This window comes from Coturnix japonica, chromosome 38, assembly GCF_054131305.1.
Source record: "Coturnix japonica strain WE chromosome 38, WE-NBRP24, whole genome shotgun sequence".
Classification (NCBI taxonomy): Eukaryota; Metazoa; Chordata; class Aves; order Galliformes; family Phasianidae; genus Coturnix; species Coturnix japonica.
Window position 1 is genome coordinate 4,508,773 of NC_140700.1, and position 22,796 is coordinate 4,531,568.

Here is a 22,796-nt window from a genome sequence, read left to right on the forward strand (position 1 = left end):
TCCCGAAACTCCCCTTCAGTGCACTCATCTTCAGAAAGCAGATGTTTTCCATCTATAAAAGTTTATGAAGGCTGCAGTCTTGTCAGGGAATACTCGGTTCCACTCACAAGCCCCTGTTAAGTAATCTGAAGTGTACGGGGAGCCTTTTATGGAAGATCATGTTCTAATTATTCCTCCAGTCAAAAGCATGGCCGAACTCACAAACAAGGAGCAGAATTAATTGCTAAATGAGCTTCTGAATTAATTACCTTCTCTGAAGAAGCTGGGCAGGATGCACAGGAGGAGGAGACATCCAAAACATGGGACCTGTACTAACACAAGGCATTCTCTCTACCAAGCCACGTGCAAGTGAGAGAGGGCCTTAGCCCAGGCAACACCATGATATTTCTGGATGGGTGCACTGAACAGATGGATCAGATGTTGACCTACAACAATCCAGAATGCATACACCACCCGGTTACACCCCAGCCCTAAAAACCCTTCTCACAGCTGTAGATGCCTTTGTTCACCATCACGCTCTCCAGAAGGCAGTGCTCGTGCACCTGTGCCAGTATGTTGAATGAGGGCTATCCCAACAGCCACGCTCCTATGACAGGTCCAAGATTCAGGGACAGATGTATCAGGGTGTTCTGACTAACATTTGCACAACCTGTCAAGGTCTGTGTGGGAGCCTTCCTATCCCTTCTTATTGAACACGGCTCACGAAGGGCTGCTCCAAATAGCAGCAGGGAATTACTGCTCTGAAATCACAGCTGGTGAGTCAGTATGGGAGAATGCAATAGTCACATATTCTGTCACACTGTTTTATAACTGATGATAGCCTATAGCCAGATTAGAAAAGAAATCAAGAGTTTGTTAAGAGAAGGATCCAAGCTGATGAGGCTATGATGCGATTGCACAATTCAAGGCATCCAGAGTAGAATAAAATGTCATTGACCAGAAATAACCAAAGCAAGAAGGTCCCCAATGGAGACATGTATTCATTTTCATGGAAGCACCCTTGCTGATGCAATGAATACGGGTGTGTTATCCAGCATTCCCCAATGATTAGACTCACCTAAGGGCCTACCAAAAAGCAAGACACAACAATGGAAGCTGGAAATAAAGAGGAAAATTCCAAGCTGATGATCAGCATCCCCGATCGCCGTCCTCTTCCTGCAGTGCTTAGGGCTGGGACATGCAGAGCACGCCTCAGCTGGGAGGTGCAAGGAAGGGAGGAGGGAGTCCAAAACTGAAGCTGCCTTTCTCCCTGTCTTTATTGACACGTGGGTGAGTTCAGATCACAGCAGGCTGAACACAGAAGCCCGCTGCTACTGCTGCTGCCAGCGTGACCTGATGGTTAGGGGACATTTTTGAACCATAAGCAGAAGATCAGAACAGACAGTCCAGCACTTATGCAGCCACACAGCCTTTAAGTGCAGAAAGAGAAGCAAGGAGTCTGCTTGTTCTTGTTAACAGCAAAGCATGGGAGTGTGGGTATTGCTGGGAGGCTGGCAGAATCTGAATCCCATCTGCGCTCGCTGCCCTTGCTACCAATACCATCCTCTGCTCAGAACACAGCACCAGCACACATCTGCTCTCTGCTTCCACAGCTGTTCCTGTTCTGAAATCTCAATGCAGTTCCATGTGGCTCCCAACCACACACCCCATATATTAGTAGTTTGGGAGGTGCATCTCCCCTCAGCCTGTCATCTCTGGGCAGGGGGGAAGGGCAGATTAATTTATGTCCGTAAGACCCCCATATGTACATCTCCTTTTCTCTCTGGGGGTTTGCTCTCATGTTTAACCTCCTCAGCCTGCTGGCACAGGAGGCCAATGATGCAGTTCAAAGAGAGGTACAGGCTCTTTGCTCTCCCCCTCCCCCTGGAATCTTCCCCTCTCACTTGTGGTCCTTGGGATTCACCCAATGCTTTTCTGAAAAAAAAAGAAGGAAAAAGAAAAAGAGGACCTCAAGACAAGTATGCATTTAATAAGCAGTGAGACAAATAAGCTCCAGTTATCCCAGCAGAATTACAACACCAGAGAACAATTTTCTGCATTCCTCTGAAGGCCTGAAGGAACCCAATTGCCTGCTCTCAGCCTAAATAGGTACCAGACACCAAGTGCTCCATAAGCAAACAGAGCCCCCAAAGTGCAAAAATGAAATAAGTAAAAAGCTTCACGTTACATATAAACCAGCCGTTTGCACCTTGTTATTAATGATCTCGACTATGACCTTTAAACACTGCCTTGCTCAGAGTCATGGATCTACGCCTTGGCACCTTCACAACAATTCCAGGACAAGGAGGCAGGAAATAACCTGGCCTGGCCCACATCAGAACCATGGCATGGGAGATCTTGGGTGCCCCGAGCCTCAGCTGTCAGCTCCTCCAATGCAGCAGCCTGGGCTAAGAGGTGAGCACCAACAGCACGAGCTTGTCAGCAGAGAGACAAATGGTGACTGTGGTTCGTGACAGGGTGGAACCATGATGCACAACTGCAAGGGAGCTCATTTCCTAGAGGCTTATTCTGACGTGGCTTATCAGCCCAAAGAAACTAGAGGTGCTTCACACTGCCCCTGTCAACCAGAGGAGTTTCTAAGCCTGTGCTGTCACACAGCTGTTTAAGAGTTAATTATAAGCTAGAGGAAAGTTTCACCCCCGTAGAGCTGCTCAGCACAGTCACTACCTCTGCAGGAGACAACTGCAACACAAATGTCTGCAGAATGCTGGGCAAAAAATGTTCTGAGATGCTCTAAGACACCACAAGCAACAACAGCAGCAAAACAAACTCAAATCCCTGCCAGCGTGAATCAAAGAGATGATAATTATTCACATATTAGCAGCATGTATATGAACAAATGTTGATTTTCAAGTTCCTTGTTTTCATTGGCTCTTCCAAATATAATGAAGACTTGAAAAGTCTACTACATGACTTAGAGCCTTAAAGAGGCTTCTGCCATTCCAGTGGCTGGGAGGCTCTACTGTAAAGTGCATGTTTCAGGGTAATGGCAACAATCAATGCTTATCTGTCCCCAGTCATAATTGTCTTGTTACATATACATTATGCAACTTAATTGCACGTGGACTGATATGGTAGCACTGTGGTATGCATCAGGTGCTAAGCCCCTGCTCCAAGGTGGCAAAGGAATGTTGCTATAAAGCATGAACAGTCCTGCTAGGAAATCATGCAGAGAGCTCCTCCTTCCTCAAGAATTACTGGCACTTCGAGGTAGACAGGAACATTTTCATTACATAGGCTGCTGCCAGCTATACTTTCAGCACAAGCCCATCCCCTTTCTGTTACTGTTATGTCAGGGGAGGACAGTGAAAGAAAGCAGCTCTTGGGATGATACATGGGAGGCACTGCTTCATTTATAACCTCACACAAATGCTGGAAAATGTTCAACTTTAAAAAGCATTAGGTTGGTTACCTTATGGGCCCCTGTGGACCAAGATGTGAAATTACATGAACACAACATACCTATTAATCACCACAATGATTCCACAGTGAGAAACACCACCGATGGCTGCAATTCAACTGGAAGGAAAGTTGAGAAAGTCACCAACTAGTAGGTAGGTATCTCAAAAACACACATTGGTACTGCCTTTCCATTGGGCTCCCCTCGTGATTCCATGAGGGGTTCAAGTATTTAACTTGGATTAAAGCCCAACCAACATACAGAAGAGAGTAGCAGTGGTATTCCTACCTAAACGTGGGTGCTCCATCTCAGCCAGTCGCAATCAGGAGGTGCACAGGAGGCTTTGTAGTCTTTGTTTTCTTAAACTAGATTTGAAAAACTCATTCTGTCTTCACACTGCAATGTTCTTACATCACATTCTGCCAAAAGCTGCAATGACCATCACACCAATAACACCTGCCCACTGGTCCTTAGGCTGGAAGCTCTGCTGAAGCACCAGAAGCTGCACCTGCACTGAAAAACCTTTAGAGAATCAGAATTACGGAGTATTTCATCTGTACTGATTAAAATATCATCAGAGTCCTGCCTACAAGGAAGAATCCAATAAAGAACATTCCTGCTGATTGGTTTAGGTACCGCTCCAGAGAACGGCACAGGCTACAGCAAACTTCTAACATTCAGGAGTCAAAAACCAGGGTAATTTATGACACCTTTCACAGAAGCTGTCAAGGTCACAGCTCACATCAATCTTTCACAAAGATCAGTGAAGATGAAGCATGCAAAATCTCCCTAGTTCTTACAGATAACTACACGTAGCTCAGAAACACAGGAAGATGGATGACTTCTAATATGCACAGAATTAGCATTTATCTGCCAGCCTCTGCTATTCCTGTGATTTCCACATTTTAAGAAGCTTTTTGTCTAATATGAGCCTGCTCCCTCAGTACAGAGCAGCAGAACTGAGTGTTGAGAAGCTGACATTTTCTCTAATGGGGGAAGGGTGGAAATGGAGGTCACACCAATTACCTCCAAGCACTTGGCTGCCACAGCTATCTGTTCACCTTTCCAGTAAACAGACCCTCGTGGCTGGTCCATATCTGAAGTAATTCCTTTTAAGAGTGCTCCACACCTCAGGTCTCTTCAGATCTTGATATCAACAACGATAGCACTTTTCTTTGGACTAACACTTGAAAGTTCAGGTCTCCCAAGGAGACTCTCCCATGCAGACACCACAATCACTTTTGGTAGTTTCAGAAACCAGCCCATTCTTCAAGGCAAAGGGATTTGACAGACAAAATACGTATAATTAAATCTAAAGAAGAAAAACAAGAAGTAGAGGAGTTTACACTACAGTTTCCTTGTGTAATGCAAACTTACGGGATACAGAAGAAATAAATCTCTGCATGCTATCATCTATATTCAAACAGGCGCTTAAGAATTCAACAAACTCCACACGTTAAGAAGCAACCTTTTAATAAAGAAAGCAAAACCATACTTTGCTCTTAACAAATGTTTTGAAAAAGACTTACAAAATTAAACCAAAGCCAGTTATCCGGTGCATCTGCAGCTGAGAAGGAAGTGTCAACACTCAAAGCATCTGCCCAACTTACACTCTCACATTTCTTACAGAAGTTATTACCTTCCAGTTGTACAAGTAGTTAAGAGAGCACTGAGGTTGCTGCTCAATGAAAACTATTTTCTTAGGTGATTACAGACTCTAGGGCCAAAGAAGGAACTCAAACATGAAGCACCATTACCAACACGGCAGCCTACAAAGGACAGCATAGCTTTCTTTGCTGCCTCCCACAGCCAGGTGTCAGCCAGCCATGCCTGGGGTGCTGCCAGGACACATTGGGAACAATGCAATCAAACCCTCTGGGAGGAATGTTGCACTCAGCTTGTGCCACAGACCGGACAACGTGAGGATCTCAGTGTTTCCACAGCAAAGGAGAAAAGGAGAGTCCCAAGGAACTGGAAGAAAAAAACAACAACACAGCAATGACAACAAGTGAGCTCAAGTTTAAAAATCAACTTCATGTTATAGGTTTAAGATATGAAGAAAGAAAGCAGAGAATCAAACCACGTTTGAGCACTTAACACCTGTGGCACTTTAATTACAGACGTCAGTAAAGGGAGGCAGAAAGGCTGAGCCTTCTTAAAGCTGCCGAGGCAATAACAAGGATGGCGGGACAAAAATACACAAAACAGAGCCTAAAACTTGCGCTGTGTGAGCAATGCATGGTGTGACTCACCAGGGCACGATGGGGCTCAGCCAGATGCCAGCACACTGGGGGCACTCACAGGCCACAGCACTCGCAGCACCTAGGAACAAGCAGCACATGTCAGAACAGCCTTTCTCCACACTACACCAGCATGAAGCACATTGGGGATGGGGGTGGTGCATTTTGTTGGGGATTCAGACACGGATTATTTATAGGTCACCGATTCAAAATGTGTTAAAAAAAAAAAGAGAAGAGACAACCCAGCAAGAGCAGCCCATTCTTCAGACAGGATCCACAGATGCCATCTAAACAGTTCCAGAAACAGAGATTAAGCTAAAACAAATGATGCAACCCCCACCCCGCACCTTCTGAACACCCCCACAGCCACCCCCCTGCTAACCAGGACCTGCGTTATCCTCACGCAAACCCTCTTTCCATGAGGCAGCAGTGACAGGACTCATTTACTTTGAGAGTTTTACTTCGGCCCTCCTGGCTTCTATCATAACCTCAAATATTACATTAAAAAGGCTTTTAAAACATAACATTGACAACAGCGCAGGAGCTTTTCATTGCAGCTAGCTTCTTCACTGCCTGCGTGCGTGTGGCACCTTCACATTAAGTGCATGAGTTAAGATGTAGATTAGTGAGGCAAGGAACCTTTGCCCTTGGCATCGACACTCGGCTGTGACAGGAAACTTCAGGCTTTTTTTTGTCTATGAAGTGTAGAACCACTCATTGCACATTGGCAGGGAAGTGCACATCTCCAAACTATACACATTTTCTCTTAGATAAGCAAAAGACTCAAGTGTTTATAAATATGAAAAGTTCAGCAGCTGGCTAAAAAGTTAATTCTCCAGTCTCACTTAATGAGCTTTGGGGAAAGTGGTAGGGGGATTTGTTCAGAAAGTAAAGCAGTGTCACAGAAAGCAGGACTTGCCAGACTGGGCTCTGCTTAGTCCTGTATCCTGCCTTGAGATGGCTGCTATCAGCAGAACAGAGAGGAATCCTCTAAAGGGGAGCTGCACCGAATGAAAAATGTTTTCTCCTTATCTCGCTATCGTCAAAATTAGCCAATCTTTCTTCATTTAAGTCCCATGAATTCTTTCTTTGTTGCGAAAATATCAAGCAAACCGTATCAAAATACTTTGGAACATGGATTGTCTTCGGATTTTGTCCAACTCCCTGAGCAAGAACATGCTTTCAGTAGGATACTGGAACACTGCTGCAGTATTTTTTCAGTACATTAACTAACAATGGTCTATTCCAGTAGCAAGGTGATGCTGGCATCACCCAAAATGATTCATGCAGCAAATCTTACCCTCTTCCTTCAGCTGAAGGATATTAAAAACTAGCATTGCAAGAGAACAAATGAAGCTAGGCTTGCCACTAAGTAGATTAGCAAATGATAAGCACATCCACAAGCCATTCCACCTGTATAAAACACAACCAAGTTCCCTTCGGAGCCTGATTCAGAGCGAGGAAATACAATGGAAAGACTGCCATCAGTTTCAAAGGGAGCTGAACCAGAGTAGGTGCCAGGGCAAAGGCCTTTTGTTGATGGTGTATTAGACTGTATATATTGGAACTAGTAAATGCTTCACTGTGATTTTTGGCCACTTGGAACATTTTTAGCAATTTGCCAAGGTTTACCCTGTGATTTATTATGGAGGAAACAAACTCAAGCACTAACAAATGAAAATATGTAAACTCCAACTTTTAAAGTCAATAGAAAGGTATTCGACTCCTTAAAGCTGTTTAGAGGCAAACAGTTCCTACAGAGGCATATTAGGTTCAACCATAGGAAACAACAGTTCAAGAAGTAACAGAAATGCAATTCAAGGAATCTATTTACAAGTCACTGAGAGAATTCATTACAGGATTTTTCTTTTCACTTAGAAAACTTAAAAGCACTGGAATGACCTTCAGGTAATTAAACAGAAGGTAAACTTCCATTTTCAATACAAAATTCTTCCTTTCAGGAAGAATTTCTTCACAGAGAGACTGCTCAAGCATTGCCAAGGGCTGCCCAGGGAAGTGGTAATTAAGAGATCTGTGGATGTGGCCCTATGGGATGTGGTTTAGTGATGGGATTCAGGCTGATGGTTGGACTCCATGATCCTGAAGGTCTTTTCCAACCTAAATGGTTCCACCATGCTATGAAAATTAATTGATATGCTATAATGCCACATTCCTCCAAAGCACAAGAGAGATGATTCTGTGCTAAACTTTCATGAAGTCTTGGCATTCACCACAGCATTACTTCTATTAAATACAGAGACAACTTAGAAAGGATCTGAAGCAATCCAGGAATACCACTAAAAGTTTTGAGTTCAATATTGAAATAGCATTGTTTCTTACAGGGGGAGTAGGATCAAGAGTACAATAATCTAATAATTAACATAAGCAAGAATATTAGAGCATGAATGGAATCGAGCATCAATTCTGTCAAAAACAGCAGAATACTGGAAGACAGAATTTCCTTCTCAGCTGTCAATCTCAAGAGTTTAACACAGAATTCACTTCTTGTCTGTTTACCTAACAATGTAATTTCCACTTTTTGCAGTGCTCAACTAGAAGACTAAGTGGCAAGAAGCCCTTTGCCAGTGCCAGCGATCACTGTCAATTGGTGGGAGGAATTACGTGGTGATATGAAAGCTCCTTGATCATCTTTTCTGCTGAGCAGACACTATCTGCCCTTCCCTAAAGACAGTGAAATAAACACACTGCCAAATGGCCAAACACTGATTTCTTTCCCCCCACACTTGGACATGTCACTTGACATTCAGAATGCCATTATACAAAGCCAACTAACTTGTACAAAGTCTATTTTTTTGGTTCAAGAAACCCAGCAGAGAGAACTTCACCAAGCAATTCTTTGTTAGCATAACATTTGACCTTGTATCTCTTTGGAAATCATACAACTTTGCTAATGCAGTCCTTACAGAATTAATCAAGCAGATAGTTAGACCCTGGTTACTATGAACCCAGCCAATTATGAGCAGCGATGAAATTTGTCACTGGCATGTCCGACTACATTTTCCAACATAAAGATCAACAGAACTGTGTGGAAATGAGGCCCCATTCTCAGACCTGCATGATTTGGGCATTGTGGACTGGAATAAATAAAGTAAATCCAACATTTTTAGGAGCAATGTATTCTTAAGATTAAGGGCTTATGTCCTAGGTCCCCATTACCTGCTGTATAAAAACAGCAAGGTAGCAGAACCTCTTTCACCCTCTAATTTTGACTATCAAGGATTGAAAAAACAATTAATAGAGAGTTCAGTGTGTCTTAGTTTCAGCTGGGCTGGAATTATTTTCTTTAGAATGGTGTGATGCTATGTTTTGGTTCTAGGAGAAAAACAATGTTGATAACACACTGATGTTTATAGCTGCTGCTAAGCAGTGCTGTCCAGAGCTGAGGTTACTCCCAGAGAAGGACCCAAGGATCTGGGACAGAATTAGGATAGTTGACTTAAGCTGGCCAAAGGGACATCCCATATCATACGACATCATGCAGAAGGAGTTCTGAAGGTGGGAATTCATCCCTCTTTTCCACTGCTCATGGGAACTAACTGGGAATCAGTCAGTGGGTGGTGAACTTATGCATCACTTGTTATACACATTCATATACGTATACATGAGGTTCAAACATCAATAAAGGCTAAATATACTGAGGCTGAGTCTGTGCATAAGGGAAATGGCAACTTATACAGTACAAAGCACAGCAAACATCTGCTGTATGGAAAGCGGAGTCTCTGATTTTTAAGAGACAAAGGTGTGGGAAACATCGTTAAACTAGAAATGGCAGAGACCATACTTACAGCTTTAGCAAAAACAACCATCAGCTCAGGGAACTGGTGTGTGAGGAGTGCAAGCATTGCCGAAAAGGAACACAGGCCTGCTGTGAAATGAATGAAAAAGGGGAGCTCCTTCTGAGGGTAAACGGAGACTTCATGAAACGCTGAAAAGAAAAAGAATATTGGCACTTAATAATCAAGGGTAATTTTCTAAATAGCCTTATGCTCCACTCCAGACTTAAAGTAGGCATCAATTCAGTCTCACGGCTATTTGAAGCACAATATATTAAGTAAAGCATTACTGCTGCCAGCCATCATAGCCTGCTCTTCCCAACCTTCTTTTTCACTTGCATGAGACTTCTGAAGCATTTCATCAGGCTTAACTTTTGATAACTTTTAATTGAATGGAGGGAAGAGTTGCACAACTCACAAGCTGTAATCTTGACTATTAGGTCTACTTCAACCATTCAGGTGTTCTCAACCTAATTCTGTTACCCAGAGAGAGGATCAGATCTACCCTTCCTGTAAGACTGAGCAGCTCGGTGTGCACAAAACAAGCACCATGTTATATACACATGCAAAGTAGGTCCTCAATACTTTTCAAAGATTTCTGGTTGGCAGACTACAGTAAATTTTTCAGAGCAGCTGACAGAGTAGACCTCAAAGAAAACAGCAGCAGGACGAGGTTATAAATTCTCTACATAGCAGTTCCTTGCAATTTCCAATCTATGGTAACAAAATCAAAAGAAGGTGATTAGCAAGGCTGAGGGACTGGCATATGGAGCTTTCAGCACTCAAGACACTACAACTGGTTACTAGCTGAGGATCTGTTTGGTGAATGTGCAATTACTTCTGGCCAAGAATACCTGCAGCTCTGACTTCTATCCAATGATTCTGAAAGGTTCTTTAAACGAGGAAAAGCAGTTTCTATAGACATAAGTAATTATGAAAGGGCTGCATATTTCTTCAAGAGCTGATTGTTTAAATCTAAGGGGAAAAAAAAGCTTCAAAACCTACTCGCTCTTTGCTAAGAAATCAAAGAAATCATTTGCCTGCTATGGAAAACTATTACACTCTCATACAATGCAGAAACTCAGCTGGATTTTAAAACAAGGAGATACATAAGGTAGAAAAAGCCAGAGTCTAACATAAGAAAGGGTAAAAAATAGAAAGAATTCTTTTTGCAGTAGCTTTTCCTTCATTGGTACACCAGAATCAAATCCAGAATATATAAGGACAATGAGAGACACTTCTGTATGTTCACAGCCATTTGGGGGCTGTTAACAGTCAGAGCTCAATCCAGGAGTTTTGACTCATTAATTTGGTCAACGTAACCTTTTAAAATTTATCTATTTAAAATGAAGTATCAAGGTTTCTTGAGGAAGTGCTGCAATAAAAGTGTTAAGATGGTTTTATTTATGGGTAGTTTTATACTTTAAACATAACAGGAATGCGTGAATGATTGTGTTGAAATATCTGCATGTGTTGGTGTTTAATTATGCTGGGAAGTCTACAATTTAGGGTTAGTCACTAACTGAGGAATTCCTTCTGCAATATCCTGCATAAGTGAGAAATGAGTAATTTAAAGCAGTCTGGGGGCAAATTTAAATTACACATTTTAAATATAACTTCAGGTTTTTAAATAGAAACACGTATGTGTAGGTTTGCTTTCCACAGCTGTGGTCTCAGTGGGTCTGCTGCTGCTTTTGCAGTAGCTCTTTCCTCTTTCTGTGGGACTTTGTGTTTATCCACAACGTAGAAGTTTACCCTCAGAGGAATTCTATCAAATTTACAATTAAGAGCACAATTCTAATCTAAATTAATGTTAATTTCCTAAGAATGATGGGCACAGGTATTAATGGTTTATTTTCAGGTCGTCTCACCAAGGGAATGAAGCTTGTAGGCTCATACCTCCATAATTGAACTCAAAGTACTGAACACTTGGAGAAGACTCATTGCAAAAAGGAAACAACTCTTCTACAACAGTTATCAAATCCATTACTTCTTTAAAAAAGTAATTTAAAGAATCAAGCTCATGTTTACCCTACGCACCTGTGAGATATTTTAAGATCATTTGGGGACAGACATCAACAAATAGCTGAAACCCCTTCATGAGAAGCTCTAACTCAAAAACATACTAAGATAAATACAGAACACCACAAATTGAACATGTCCTTAGGTTATGTTTTATTATTACTGCTTACAAACCACTTACTTGGCAACAGTTCTCTGTCTGCTGTTTCCGTGCAACTTGGATAGGGATAGAAAAGGTGACCTTTCTCTAATGGGTAAGGGATCATCCTAAATGCTGAAAAAAAGAGGAAGTGACATTAGATCTGAACCTAATCCATACAGAAAGCAGGTGAATAAAGGAGACTGAGGTGAATAAAGGTAAAGATGTTACTCTATTGCACAGGAAAGAAAATGAAAAGAGATACTTACTGCCTTCCCACGTACAGTGCAACAGATGTAGAGCCCCTTCTATTCTCTTCCAGTGCTGGAGATGGAAAAAAGCATATGCTACTGCCTCACTGTCCCCTCGTTTCAGGATATGCTCTGGAGGTAGGACTAAGCTTTTCATCTCCAGTAAATACTGAAAGTGAAAAGGGAAAGTACACACCTGGTTACACAGAATATTCCAAACTGTTTTCTAACAGTGAAGAGGATCATTTCTTGAGGGGCAGCTGAGCACCACAGCAATCACTTTCCATGTGCTGGTAAAACAGCCCAGTCCCAACACAACACAGGTAGCATCCACTGGCATGGGAAGTGAAAAGCACTGAGTATAAGGCACAGATTGGGGTTCTCACACACAGAATACCAAGAAAGAAAGAAAGAAAAAGCATCTTCATAAAATAAACTATAAAAGAAAAACCACATTCTTGTGGTATAACACCACAGGAACTACAAGTTCAGGCTAATAAAAAGAAAACATTGGTATTTTTGTTCATTGTTTCATCCCTGCAAGGTTCAATGTAGAACTCTAAATATGTATAAGTATCCCAAGTATAAGTCAGGAAACACTGGTATGCTAATCACATGAAGATAACCCACCAAACACAGGAAAACCCAAATTTAACCTGGTTTTGTGGAGCTATCATCAAGTACCTCCAATGTGAACTTTCCCCACACATCAGCAGAACGTGTGATGCACAGAAGGGTCAAATAACACAAGACTTAAAACTTTCCTTGATACACGGGACACACAGTTTCTCTTCTTCACTGTATACTGAAAAACTAAAAGAGTTATTCCTTTTGAATTTTGCTTTTAAAAACAGAGGAGTCTTTTTTAAAAGAACCAAGTGATAGTTCCAGCTCTATTATTTACTTGCGAGTTGTTCTCCCCCAGCATATAGGATCTCATTCAATAACAGCCAAAGCTAATCCGCATCTTTGATCACTGTAGCTAGTGATTCCTTTGACTGTCTCCCAAAGTGTAAGAATGCAGCCTGCTCACCGATTTATTTCAGCAGATGCCACAAACTATGAGATTATTTACTAATCTAGTTTGAGGACTTAACTTTTCCCATTCAGATTCTTGAAGGAATGTAGTAGGGGTTGTGCCCCGGCCAAATAAAGCACATTTACTGCCTGGCTAGGTTCTTCTCTTAGTGCCTTGGGCCCACACTCTGGAGGGTAATATTCTTGCTAATCCTCTCTAATCCTCTTCAATTTTTTTTATTTTTTTATTTTTTTAACACAGTAAAGGATCACTCACACAGGGCTGCTGTGGGAAAATGGTCTCAGATATCTGACCTCTGACCTGACTCCTCATGCTCTCTCCTGTGCCCAGTTTTCAGCTGTAGGAACTGCTTCGAGTGCAAACACAGCAGTTGTGATGGAGCCCCGCTGCAAGCAATGCCACAATACCCCACAGCAGCCTTTTCTTAGCACTGTAAAACCATCTCCTCACTTACAAACGAAAAACATAACAGTAAAGCTCAGAGCAGAGAGAAACAGTTTTCCTTACACAAAATGCATAAAGCAAACTGCTTTTGTTGGATACCAGAAATTTCTGTTAGACATTTATTTAATGTTAAGCTATGGGACAGGACAGACTTCAGATTCAAAAAGCAGATTCCCTTCCCCATTAGACCACTGCAAGCAATAAAACTCTGCCATGCAGCTCAATGAAGCAGTGCTTGAAGGCAACGTTTTAATTTGAAAGAGTCATGAAAAAAACATGGATAAGTTCAGAATTGGAAGAGATGATCAAATGACTGAAACCTGGCATCAGTTTCCATGAATGTCTGCAGAACTACTGTCTGCAAATAGATTTCTGACATGGTATCTCACTAAGGTAATACGGGACTCCTGAAACAACTGAAGGACAAACAAAATTAAAACAACTTCCAGATAACGATAATGCGTTATAATCTTCTTCCCCTAAAGGCAGAGGCAAAAGAAAAGTCTGTCTGAGACTGTCTGAAATGAACTTGCTACTCTCTTGATCAGTCATGCAAACAAGCAGCAATTTCTCCCAGCAATTAGCTTCCCCAGTGCACATTCTATTGGATTGGACAGGCAGACAGAATAGAGGGGTTGGATAATTTGAGCCTTCATAGCAATAGTCACTCGGACTCCATGATCATTTGTAGAGGATTAGGTCCAGACCTAAGCAAACCTTTTGCATTCAAGGTTTCAAACTGAATGCATCACCAACACTAGGACAGTAAACTGCAGTATAGAATTCTATTTCCACACAGTGCTCAGTTGAATCCTTATCTTGGACACTTCAAGATATTAAATTACATCACACAGCAGTATTGAGTCTTACTCTCATTTAAAAACGAGGAAAATCAATGATGGCAGATCTATACTAAGCAGAGCCTGGCTTCTAAGCATAACATGAAGAAGCATTTTGAGTAGTTATGGTTTGGAAACTTAATTTGGCTACAGGGATTTTAAGTGTCTAATCTTACATTTGCTAATTATTTATCCTCATCCATAGAAATGCATTAGTGGAGTTTCCAACAAGCTGGACCATTTTGAGGGTTTTTCTGTTTAAAATCAAAACTGTTCAAACACAACCTATTACTAAAAACAACTCTACTGTTTAATAAGTCAAAGGCCACAGTGAACATCAACTTGAAGAAAATACGGGGCTCAAACAATATGATAATATAAAATGACTACTTTGAGAAAACAATAATGTGGTCCAATAGGAAATAAAACCCTCTTACCTTTGGAACATGAGGGTTAAATTCCACAGCTCTGTGAATTGCTTCCACAGCATTTATTTCTGCTGTACTAAGCCCTCTTTTGAAGGCGGTTTCTGGGGAGAACCTGAAGGGGAAAATTCATGCTGAACAGAACTAATAAATAATAAACACTAACCAGGTGTTTATTGGCTTTTATGCTTGAAGTTCATTAAAAGTGACTGATTTGTTTCACGGAGGCAAATGTTCATGCTAGTTTAAGTATCTTGACTGTCATCCAAGCCCACGAGGCAAAGATATGTTAAACTTTTTGAAAACTTCATGTCGACCTCCCAGGGTGACTGAGCACCCGTATCTTTCATGAGATTGATAGGACACCAGCTAGGGGGAGGTGAAGCTGGAATCAGCCACGGAAACAGACCGGAATCCAAGTGCAATGCCAATAAACCACCGCTATCACCTAGCACCCAATCCACAAAGCAAAGAGCTGCTGAACGCCACAGGCAAGACTGAAACAAGATTATACAAAGGTACACATGTGTGTGGGCTTTCCAGAAACATCTTCACCCGTGTTAACTCTATAGATTCTTAAAAGAAACTTTAAATTATGTTTTGCCATACCTAACTATATAGTTAACTATACATAACTATACATATATATAAACATGCATAACTTGCTCTTAGAAATATATTACATGTTGGGTCTTGATATTCTTAATTCATCTTTTAAAGCTTAACTTGAGATTAGCAACCATTGCTTTCACAGATGTGCTTTCTTACCTTTCTGAAACAGCTCTGGCTTTTAACAGGGCTGCTGTGTAACATATCGCTGCCGATTTTGGAAGACTGATATCTGTGATAAAAAAAATCAAGCTGTAAGATTTTAAGGCAAGGTAAACCTTTTCAATCAACCTCCTCTGAGCTTAAAGACTTTTGATTTCAGTGCACCATACAATAAACATAACATCCAGAATATTCCACCTCTGTCTAGAAACGTTGAATCTCTTTGCACAGCTGTCTTTCTGGTCACTCTTCAGTGTCAGATTAAAAACCCAGAGTTGCAGTTAGGCAGTAAAGTGACTAAAACATAACAAAACACTGCAACAGAACTCAAAGAGAAGTGCGTCTATAAACGTACACTTAGGAACAGAGCGTTTTTCCTATATTAACTCTGGAAGGTTTAAAACAAGCTTTTAATCTTTGCCTAATTTTGTAACGTTAACAAAGTTTTACCAAAAAAATGGACAGACCATCTAAAAGCTGACAAAAAAATTATATTACAGACAGGTAGACAAATTCTTACAGAAAATGCAACTTCCATTCTTTTCCAGTTACATAGGGGGGAAAAAAAATCTATTAGTTATAGGTTTTGTAGAACACGCAAGGCTAAGTTTGAGCTGACAATTATAGATTGGAAGGATAGCACTCCACAGTACAAGTTTACTTTAAAAGCAGACAAAGTCTGGGGTCTAATTCCCAAATACCATGTTGTGTATAGTCAGATGGCTCTTGCTTTTTTTTTGTAAATCCCATCCTAGGCTTGTCCATCACTTACTAGAAGTCTGGCTGTCGTACCAAGCAAAACACAGGGAGGCTACAGAGAGTTTGAAGCTCATGCTCATTTTTCCAGATGCTTAGGAACAAAAAAAAATATCAGAAACCTTTTCCTAAGGAAGTGTTACAATCTCAGATGTTAACAATGAAGCACCAGGAGAAAAAAAGCAAATGATTTTGTTAAATTAATAAGAATCCACACAGAAGAACAGAGATGATCAAATAAAAGGAGCTTGCATTTGGGGTGGCCACATTCAACAGGCAAGAGATTTTGGCAAGAACGTGATATTTTTAATTCCCTGAAGCTATGAAGGAAGTTTACGTTTTATTAGCTTTTATCTAGACTTGTACAACACCTGAAATGTATTAATTCAGATGGAAAGTGAAAGCAAACTGCTGCCAATTAATGGACAAAAGCTTGTATACCACTAATCTCTGGTAAGAAGTATGCCTGTATGTCACTAACAATCTCTGACAAGGAACCTCAGCATTACAGAACTATGAAGCCAAGCCTGCAACACAGCAGAAGGGGAGACTACCTTGTTCAGCCATTTACATCAATTACACAGGGGGCCACGCACTAACTGAGAAAGGCTGATGAAATCAGGCATAGCCACAGATGCAGAAGAGATTAAGAAATTAAAATAATCCTTGAGCTGAGGCAAAGTGAGCTCCAAGATCTCTTTATGAATTAGAGTTAACTTAGAAAGTGTGTACCGGCTTACAGCTTGACTAAATTTGAGCTCACCATTAAAAAGAAATACAGGGCCCACAGTCTGGAAGTACCTATTCATTGGTGATTATAAGAATCTAGTCAAAGAGATGAGATACTGGGCAGACATCTGCTTTTAGATAGGCACACCTTGTCCAGTTCACCTATATCCTTATACAAAGCCACCAATATTTCCCAACAGGTATCACTTACCATCATACTTTGCTAAAACTGCCTGGACATCTGCATAAGCCTGTAGCTCCAGTAATGCCTCCAGGAGGTTTTCATGAATATTCAGCATGCTGAGAAGTGGAAACTCTTTCATTAACTGAAAAATCAGTAAAGAGAAATGAATTAGGCACATATAGAAACTCACTTGAATCCTTCCTTCAACAGAGTAGTTGATAAGCCAGGCACAAAGCAAACTGGACAAGAGGGATGACAGTCACTCATTACTTTTCTGATTACTTACATCTCTCATCATTTTTACTGATTCTCGAATTCTTCCAAGCTTTCTTGCACACATAGCCAGTCTTCTTTTCACATAGACCAGTACATTTGTGTCTCTTCCTGATTAAAAGAAACAAGAACAATAGACTAACCAGTTTCAATTCTTTCTCTCTCTTACAAACACACTAAAAACCCTACAGCCTTTATCCTAGCCACATGTGAAAGCATAAAATAGCTAATACTGCTATCCCAACCAAAGTCCATCTAGACCAATACCAGGCAACTTTTAAACAGGTTAAATTACAAAAAGAACCTATCTTTTTCTTCCAAAATATTTTTGTGATAACAGAAGATGCTATGGACAAATGTTAATTGTTTCATTAGCCTGCTCTATCTACCCAGCTTTCCAAAACACAATGCATCAGGCCTCGGAAGACAACCTACAGTGAATACACAGCACATCTGCCACCTCCTAGATTCATCCAGGTACTACAACAGATCATACAGCACACTGTGCATAAGCATACTAAGACAGTAAGAGGTGCTTCAATACACTGTAAGTCAAACTAGAATCACTAATTCTAACTTGGATTTTACACTTCTGCTCACATAAAAATAAGCGTTTCTTTGATTTCAAAGTGCTTACTTAGCTGTGCTTCGTGCTGGGGACTTTGGGAATGGCAGTTCTGAGACTTCCTGTAAATCATCTCTCCTGCTTTCAAAGCCTGCTTAAAATACCTCTCAGCATCTACAATAGTTGTTGCTTCTTCCTCTGCGAGAAGAACATACGCAGTAGCACAACTGTAACAAGGCAAAAAGACACAAATCATTCTGAGGGACAAAGGACCCTATTTTTGAACAAAACAGCATCAGGAAAACAAAACTTTTCAGTTTTAGAGAAAAATATAAACTTTGAGACAATTCTCTAACTATTATTGGAATAAGAAACAAACAGCTTAGCTTCACTCCATTTAATCTTTCAGACTAGAAATAAAGCAAAGGAGTCCACAATCTAAACTTACTCGTTGTTCAACTCTAAAGCTTGATATGCTGCTTTAATCCGGGCTTGAGGGTTTCTCTCTCTCCACGCTTTCTGCATAACTGTTGCAAAAACACATAAAGACTGGTGAGATACAGAGAAGCAGGCAAACACCTGCTAGCAAACCAGAACAAGTGAGGCAATACAGGCTGCCCATGCCTCAGATCTGTGTTAACATTCACTTGTGTTTGCAAATACCTCTTTGCTGTGGAACTGTTGTAAGGAAATGAATGTTTTAATGTCAGCAAGAGTTTCTATCGAAAGGAGCACAATCTTGCAACTTCTCACTGTGTCACAGATTTGATTTAAGATAGCAACACCATCAGGAAGATTATTCACTGACCATTTGAAAACTCCTACACTGAGAAGCAAAGACAGCTTATATAACCAGACAGATGTACAATTTCTAAAGTACTCCAGCTTTTGGAAACATTTCCCAAGACTTCTTGAAAGCTTGGCAGGAGTAATTGTTAAACACAGGGGTTCTTGCACAGACCTGCACAGAATTATAATTGATGCTTTCAAACAGAACCTCCAAGAAAACATTGATGGAGTTAAGATCTGCATTGCACATATCTACGAAATACTTTGGTGTTCAGATAACTATCAGATCATAAAGGGTTAAACAACATCCTTTTAAATGTACAGAGTACATTCCAGTGGCAAAGCCACACGACAAGCCAATTCAATATACATGATAGTCATCAGCTTATTAGAAAGTGTAGGAAACAAAAATGGTGACTTCTTCCCACTCAGAAGGGTGAAGTGAATCACAGTTTGATTTCAAAATCACAGTCAGATGAAGAGCAAACAAATGGAATGCAGCATCTCTAAACCTTTCCCTTAGTTGGAAATAGAAGTGAAATTCTGATGGAATGTTTCCATCAGGGAAAAATGGGAATCCCAAACTAGAAGTCAGCTTCAAGCAGAAGATGGACAACATACTTCGAGCTGCCATTATCTGTGCTGAAGTAATAGCTTTCATACTAAATAACAGCTCTGAAATAACTCCAAAACTTTACGTTCATGGAATCACATATCTGGCCTATCTCAAAGCACGATAAGAGAACTGAAGAATCTATACATGTTTCTTTTGGAACAAAACTTTCTGCTGTCCAGCAAGAATAACGTGGAAAAATGTTTGAGTTTTCTTTTGGAAACAAAATATTAGTCTTGGCTTAGCAAGAGAGACAATACACTCCACTTGTGAAATATGTAATTCATATCAAAAATGTCACAACGAGCTGACAAGTAATGCTTCCTAACAGCTAGGAGCCGGTCTGACAATAGCCAGGTAGAGAACAGTTTCTTCACTGAGTATTTGAAACACAATGGCAAAATAACAGAGATGGCACCATTTGTAAGGTTGAAATGAGATCACTTCACTGGTTGTTAAGAAAACAGCCCATGTTTTCAGTATTGTGCTGTTCATTATTACTATCTTTATTTTAAGTGAGCTATTATAATATGTCAGGATCCTGAGAGCCTTTAGTAAAGCACAAGGTGAGAAAAAATCTCATTCCCAAATCCACACATTAAACCTTCAAAGTAGTACAGAAAGGCTAATTCACAAAAAATTTGACATGACATTAAATAAACCCGTTTTACACACCCCAATTGTTACGTATCTTATGCATACAGAGTACAGGTACCTGTATCCGAAGGCCGAAGGGAATCTGTATCACACGTGAAAAAGTTCTGATGATCTTGAGCAGACAAATTCATGTCATAGTAGGTAAGAGGCTCTTTCCCAGTCACCCACATGTATCTTAAACAGGAGAAATGTCAGTAAAATGGTAATGCTGATGCCAAAGAAGATATCTGAAGTGTTTAACAACAAGTAGTGCAGAAAAGTTATGTTAATAAAAGTCAGGAGCTGCTGATCAGGAGTTTTCTTGTATTACTATCCCATAATCTTAACAGGTTGCACAAGGAAAAAAAAACTTTCTGATCCTGCAGTCCCAATCAACTTCCTTCTCAAGAAACAAACTAACACAGAGAGTTACAATACAGCTGCATCTTCTCAGAGGAGAGACTTAAGATTCAGAATCACTGTCTCAATCTCTGAATAAAACATTAACAGCTGTAAGACCAGGACTTTCATGGAGAAGAGGAAAATAATTCCAGGAATATTTTTCTCCTACTTTACTCTCAAAAAAAAAAAAAAAAAAAGATATTTACAATAATATTTGCATTCTTAACATTAAGACTGTCAAAGCTTGGAGAGGTGCCTTTTAAACACAGGACTGGCATCAATCACCCCTGTAACCTTGCAGGGCTCGGCCGTTTCCCAGTATAAGCTCTGCAGTGAAGCCATGCGTAGGCTCCCAGTTAATACTGACAACATGCAATGGAAAGTAAAACAGTTAATACCTGCTATATTCTGCCCCTCTGAAAAGATTAAGAGGATTTCGCCACATCTTGCATTCTGAAAAAGAAGTATTTTTTGAGTTAAGAGCACAAACAACATTGCTTTGTGTTTCATATGCAGTTATGAAAACGCTACTTTAATTTTAAAAGCCAATTTAATTTATATTTATCCAACTGGATCTAAAGTTACTGAAACAGTTTTAGCTGAACGTGTAATCTATTTCCTAAGGGAATAAATAATGCTTTAGATCAATTAACTCACTGTGTCATTATTAACATCATAGGATGTAGGCCTTTCTCCAGTCATTACAAGCAATAGCACAGGGTAAACTCCCTCAAATCATTTGAAAGCTTCAAGCTGAATGCAAACTGTAGGGATGTGTTAGCAATCACCTGGCATGTTCTGCCTGTTCGCCTCATTCTCTCCAGCTGAGAATGCTGCTGGTGCTGGAGGGTTGTTTTCCACGCCGCCAATGAGTGGCCTCAGGTGACTCACAGATACCTGCTCAATGAAGGACGTGCCATATTTTCGGAAGTGGCACCATTCAAATACCTGTTATGGGAAAGAAAGCACTCAACATTTCCTTAGGCAACAACACCCTTCCGATATAAACACCAGGGATGGAGAGAAAACCGCACAGAGAAAGGACATCCCCTTGCAAATGATTCCAGACAGAATATATACCTAAAAATCAATGGTAATTATCTATTTCAGGATTGTCTTGTCACACAGGATTACCCACACAACATGGGAAAGATGGAAAAAAGGGAAAGTTTTACTCTCATTATGTTCCTCTCTCCCCAGGTCTTATTGTTACACTGCGGACAATAACATATTAATACCTCAATACATGCACAAAGCACCAAAATACAACTGTAGGAAGCTAAACTCTCTACTTTCCAAGAGAGAAACATCTCAATAGTTTCTTTCCACAGGTGTCAGCTGTCTTTGCATGTATATTTTAAAATGTTTATATATTTATGCATGTATTCACATGTGTATACAAATAGACACACACCTCCTCAAAACAACCCTTCAAACAGATGCAATCTACTTTCCCTAAGCCTGGGCAACACACAAGTTAAAAAGTATATAGAATACATATGGAAGGATACTAAGTAACGAGCTCCTTCCTAGTGCAAAGGCACCCTCTAGAGTCTGACTGAAGAAGTCAGTTCCATTGAAGGTGAATGGCATAATCTCGGAGGTGCTGAAAAGGCAGGGAATAAAAGGGAAACAAAAAAGAAGAGCTGCCTACTTACAAATATCAGTCCGGATATAAAGGATGAGGTCACTGTGAGGGCAAAGTAGAATTTTGGAGTCAAAGTGCTTAAGAACACAGTCACTGTTGGGAGACAGAAAAACCAAGACTTAATGAGCAGAACTGAAAGACATAAAAAGGGGTTTTATTGAACAACGCTGCCTAAAAATCACACATATATGGTGTGAGATTATCTTTGGGGCTTCAATGGATAATAGTGCTTTATTAGAGCTGTTTTTGCCTGGATGTCTTGCTGTGACAGCTCGCTACTTACACAACCATCAAAATATGACCATCACATAACAACCTCCTGATGGCACCGGGCACCAACGCGTCCTTTTAGGGCCTTATTCCATCTTAACTTAAACCCATGATGCAAGATACTGCCCTGATCTCCATCAAGGCCCTCGAGGAAACGCAGTTCTCACCCTACAATCACCGAGGGTTCACCACAGCCCGAGGACAGCACAGTAACGGGGGACAAGGCCCGGGGGGGACAAGGCCCGGCCTGGAGGCCTCGAATCTACACCGCCCCGTTCCCCCCCCGCCTCACCGGCCGCCAGGCCGTCCCGTAGCCGCAGCGGCACCCGCAGCGCCAGGTAGAAGAGCCCGAGCCCGGCGGCCACAGCCAACATCCCACGGGCCCACGGAGCCGCCGCCCGCCGCCTCAGCTGCTCCCAGCGCCGCAGCGCCGCGGCCAACCCGGGACATGGCGGCTCCATCCCGGTACCGCAGCCGTCCGCCATGTTTAGCGCGGGGGATGCCGGGAAGGGGAAGCTCCTTAAACTTCGCCCATCTCTAAGATGGCAGCAACGTAGCGTCTACCCG

General features: G+C 41.1%; 1 protein-coding gene across 4 annotated transcripts; it reads right to left on the bottom strand.

Annotated features, from left to right (window-relative positions):
- Window positions 1-4,856: 4,856 nt before the first annotated feature.
- Window positions 4,857-22,723, bottom strand: ST7L (suppression of tumorigenicity 7 like). 4 transcript variants are annotated; one of them, XM_015885243.3, is made up of 17 exons: window positions 22,522-22,723; window positions 21,970-22,052; window positions 21,100-21,259; window positions 20,710-20,764; window positions 19,989-20,104; window positions 18,320-18,398; window positions 17,944-18,098; window positions 17,320-17,417; window positions 17,061-17,175; window positions 16,137-16,214; window positions 15,362-15,434; window positions 14,606-14,708; window positions 11,865-12,015; window positions 11,638-11,730; window positions 9,447-9,586; window positions 5,653-5,722; window positions 4,857-5,371 (listed from the first exon to the last, which is right to left on the bottom strand). In XM_015885243.3, the coding sequence occupies exons 1-16, from the start codon at window positions 22,712-22,714 to the stop codon at window positions 5,669-5,671; spliced, it is 1,746 nt and encodes a 581-aa protein (XP_015740729.2). In that variant the 5' UTR covers window positions 22,715-22,723; the 3' UTR covers window positions 4,857-5,371; window positions 5,653-5,668. The 4 variants fall into 4 exon arrangements, 2 of the variants coding, with proteins under 2 accessions (XP_015740729.2, XP_085383242.1); XR_014938744.1 differs by lacking the exon at window positions 14,606-14,708; XM_085527116.1 differs by lacking the exon at window positions 16,137-16,214.
- Window positions 22,724-22,796: the final 73 nt, after the last annotated feature.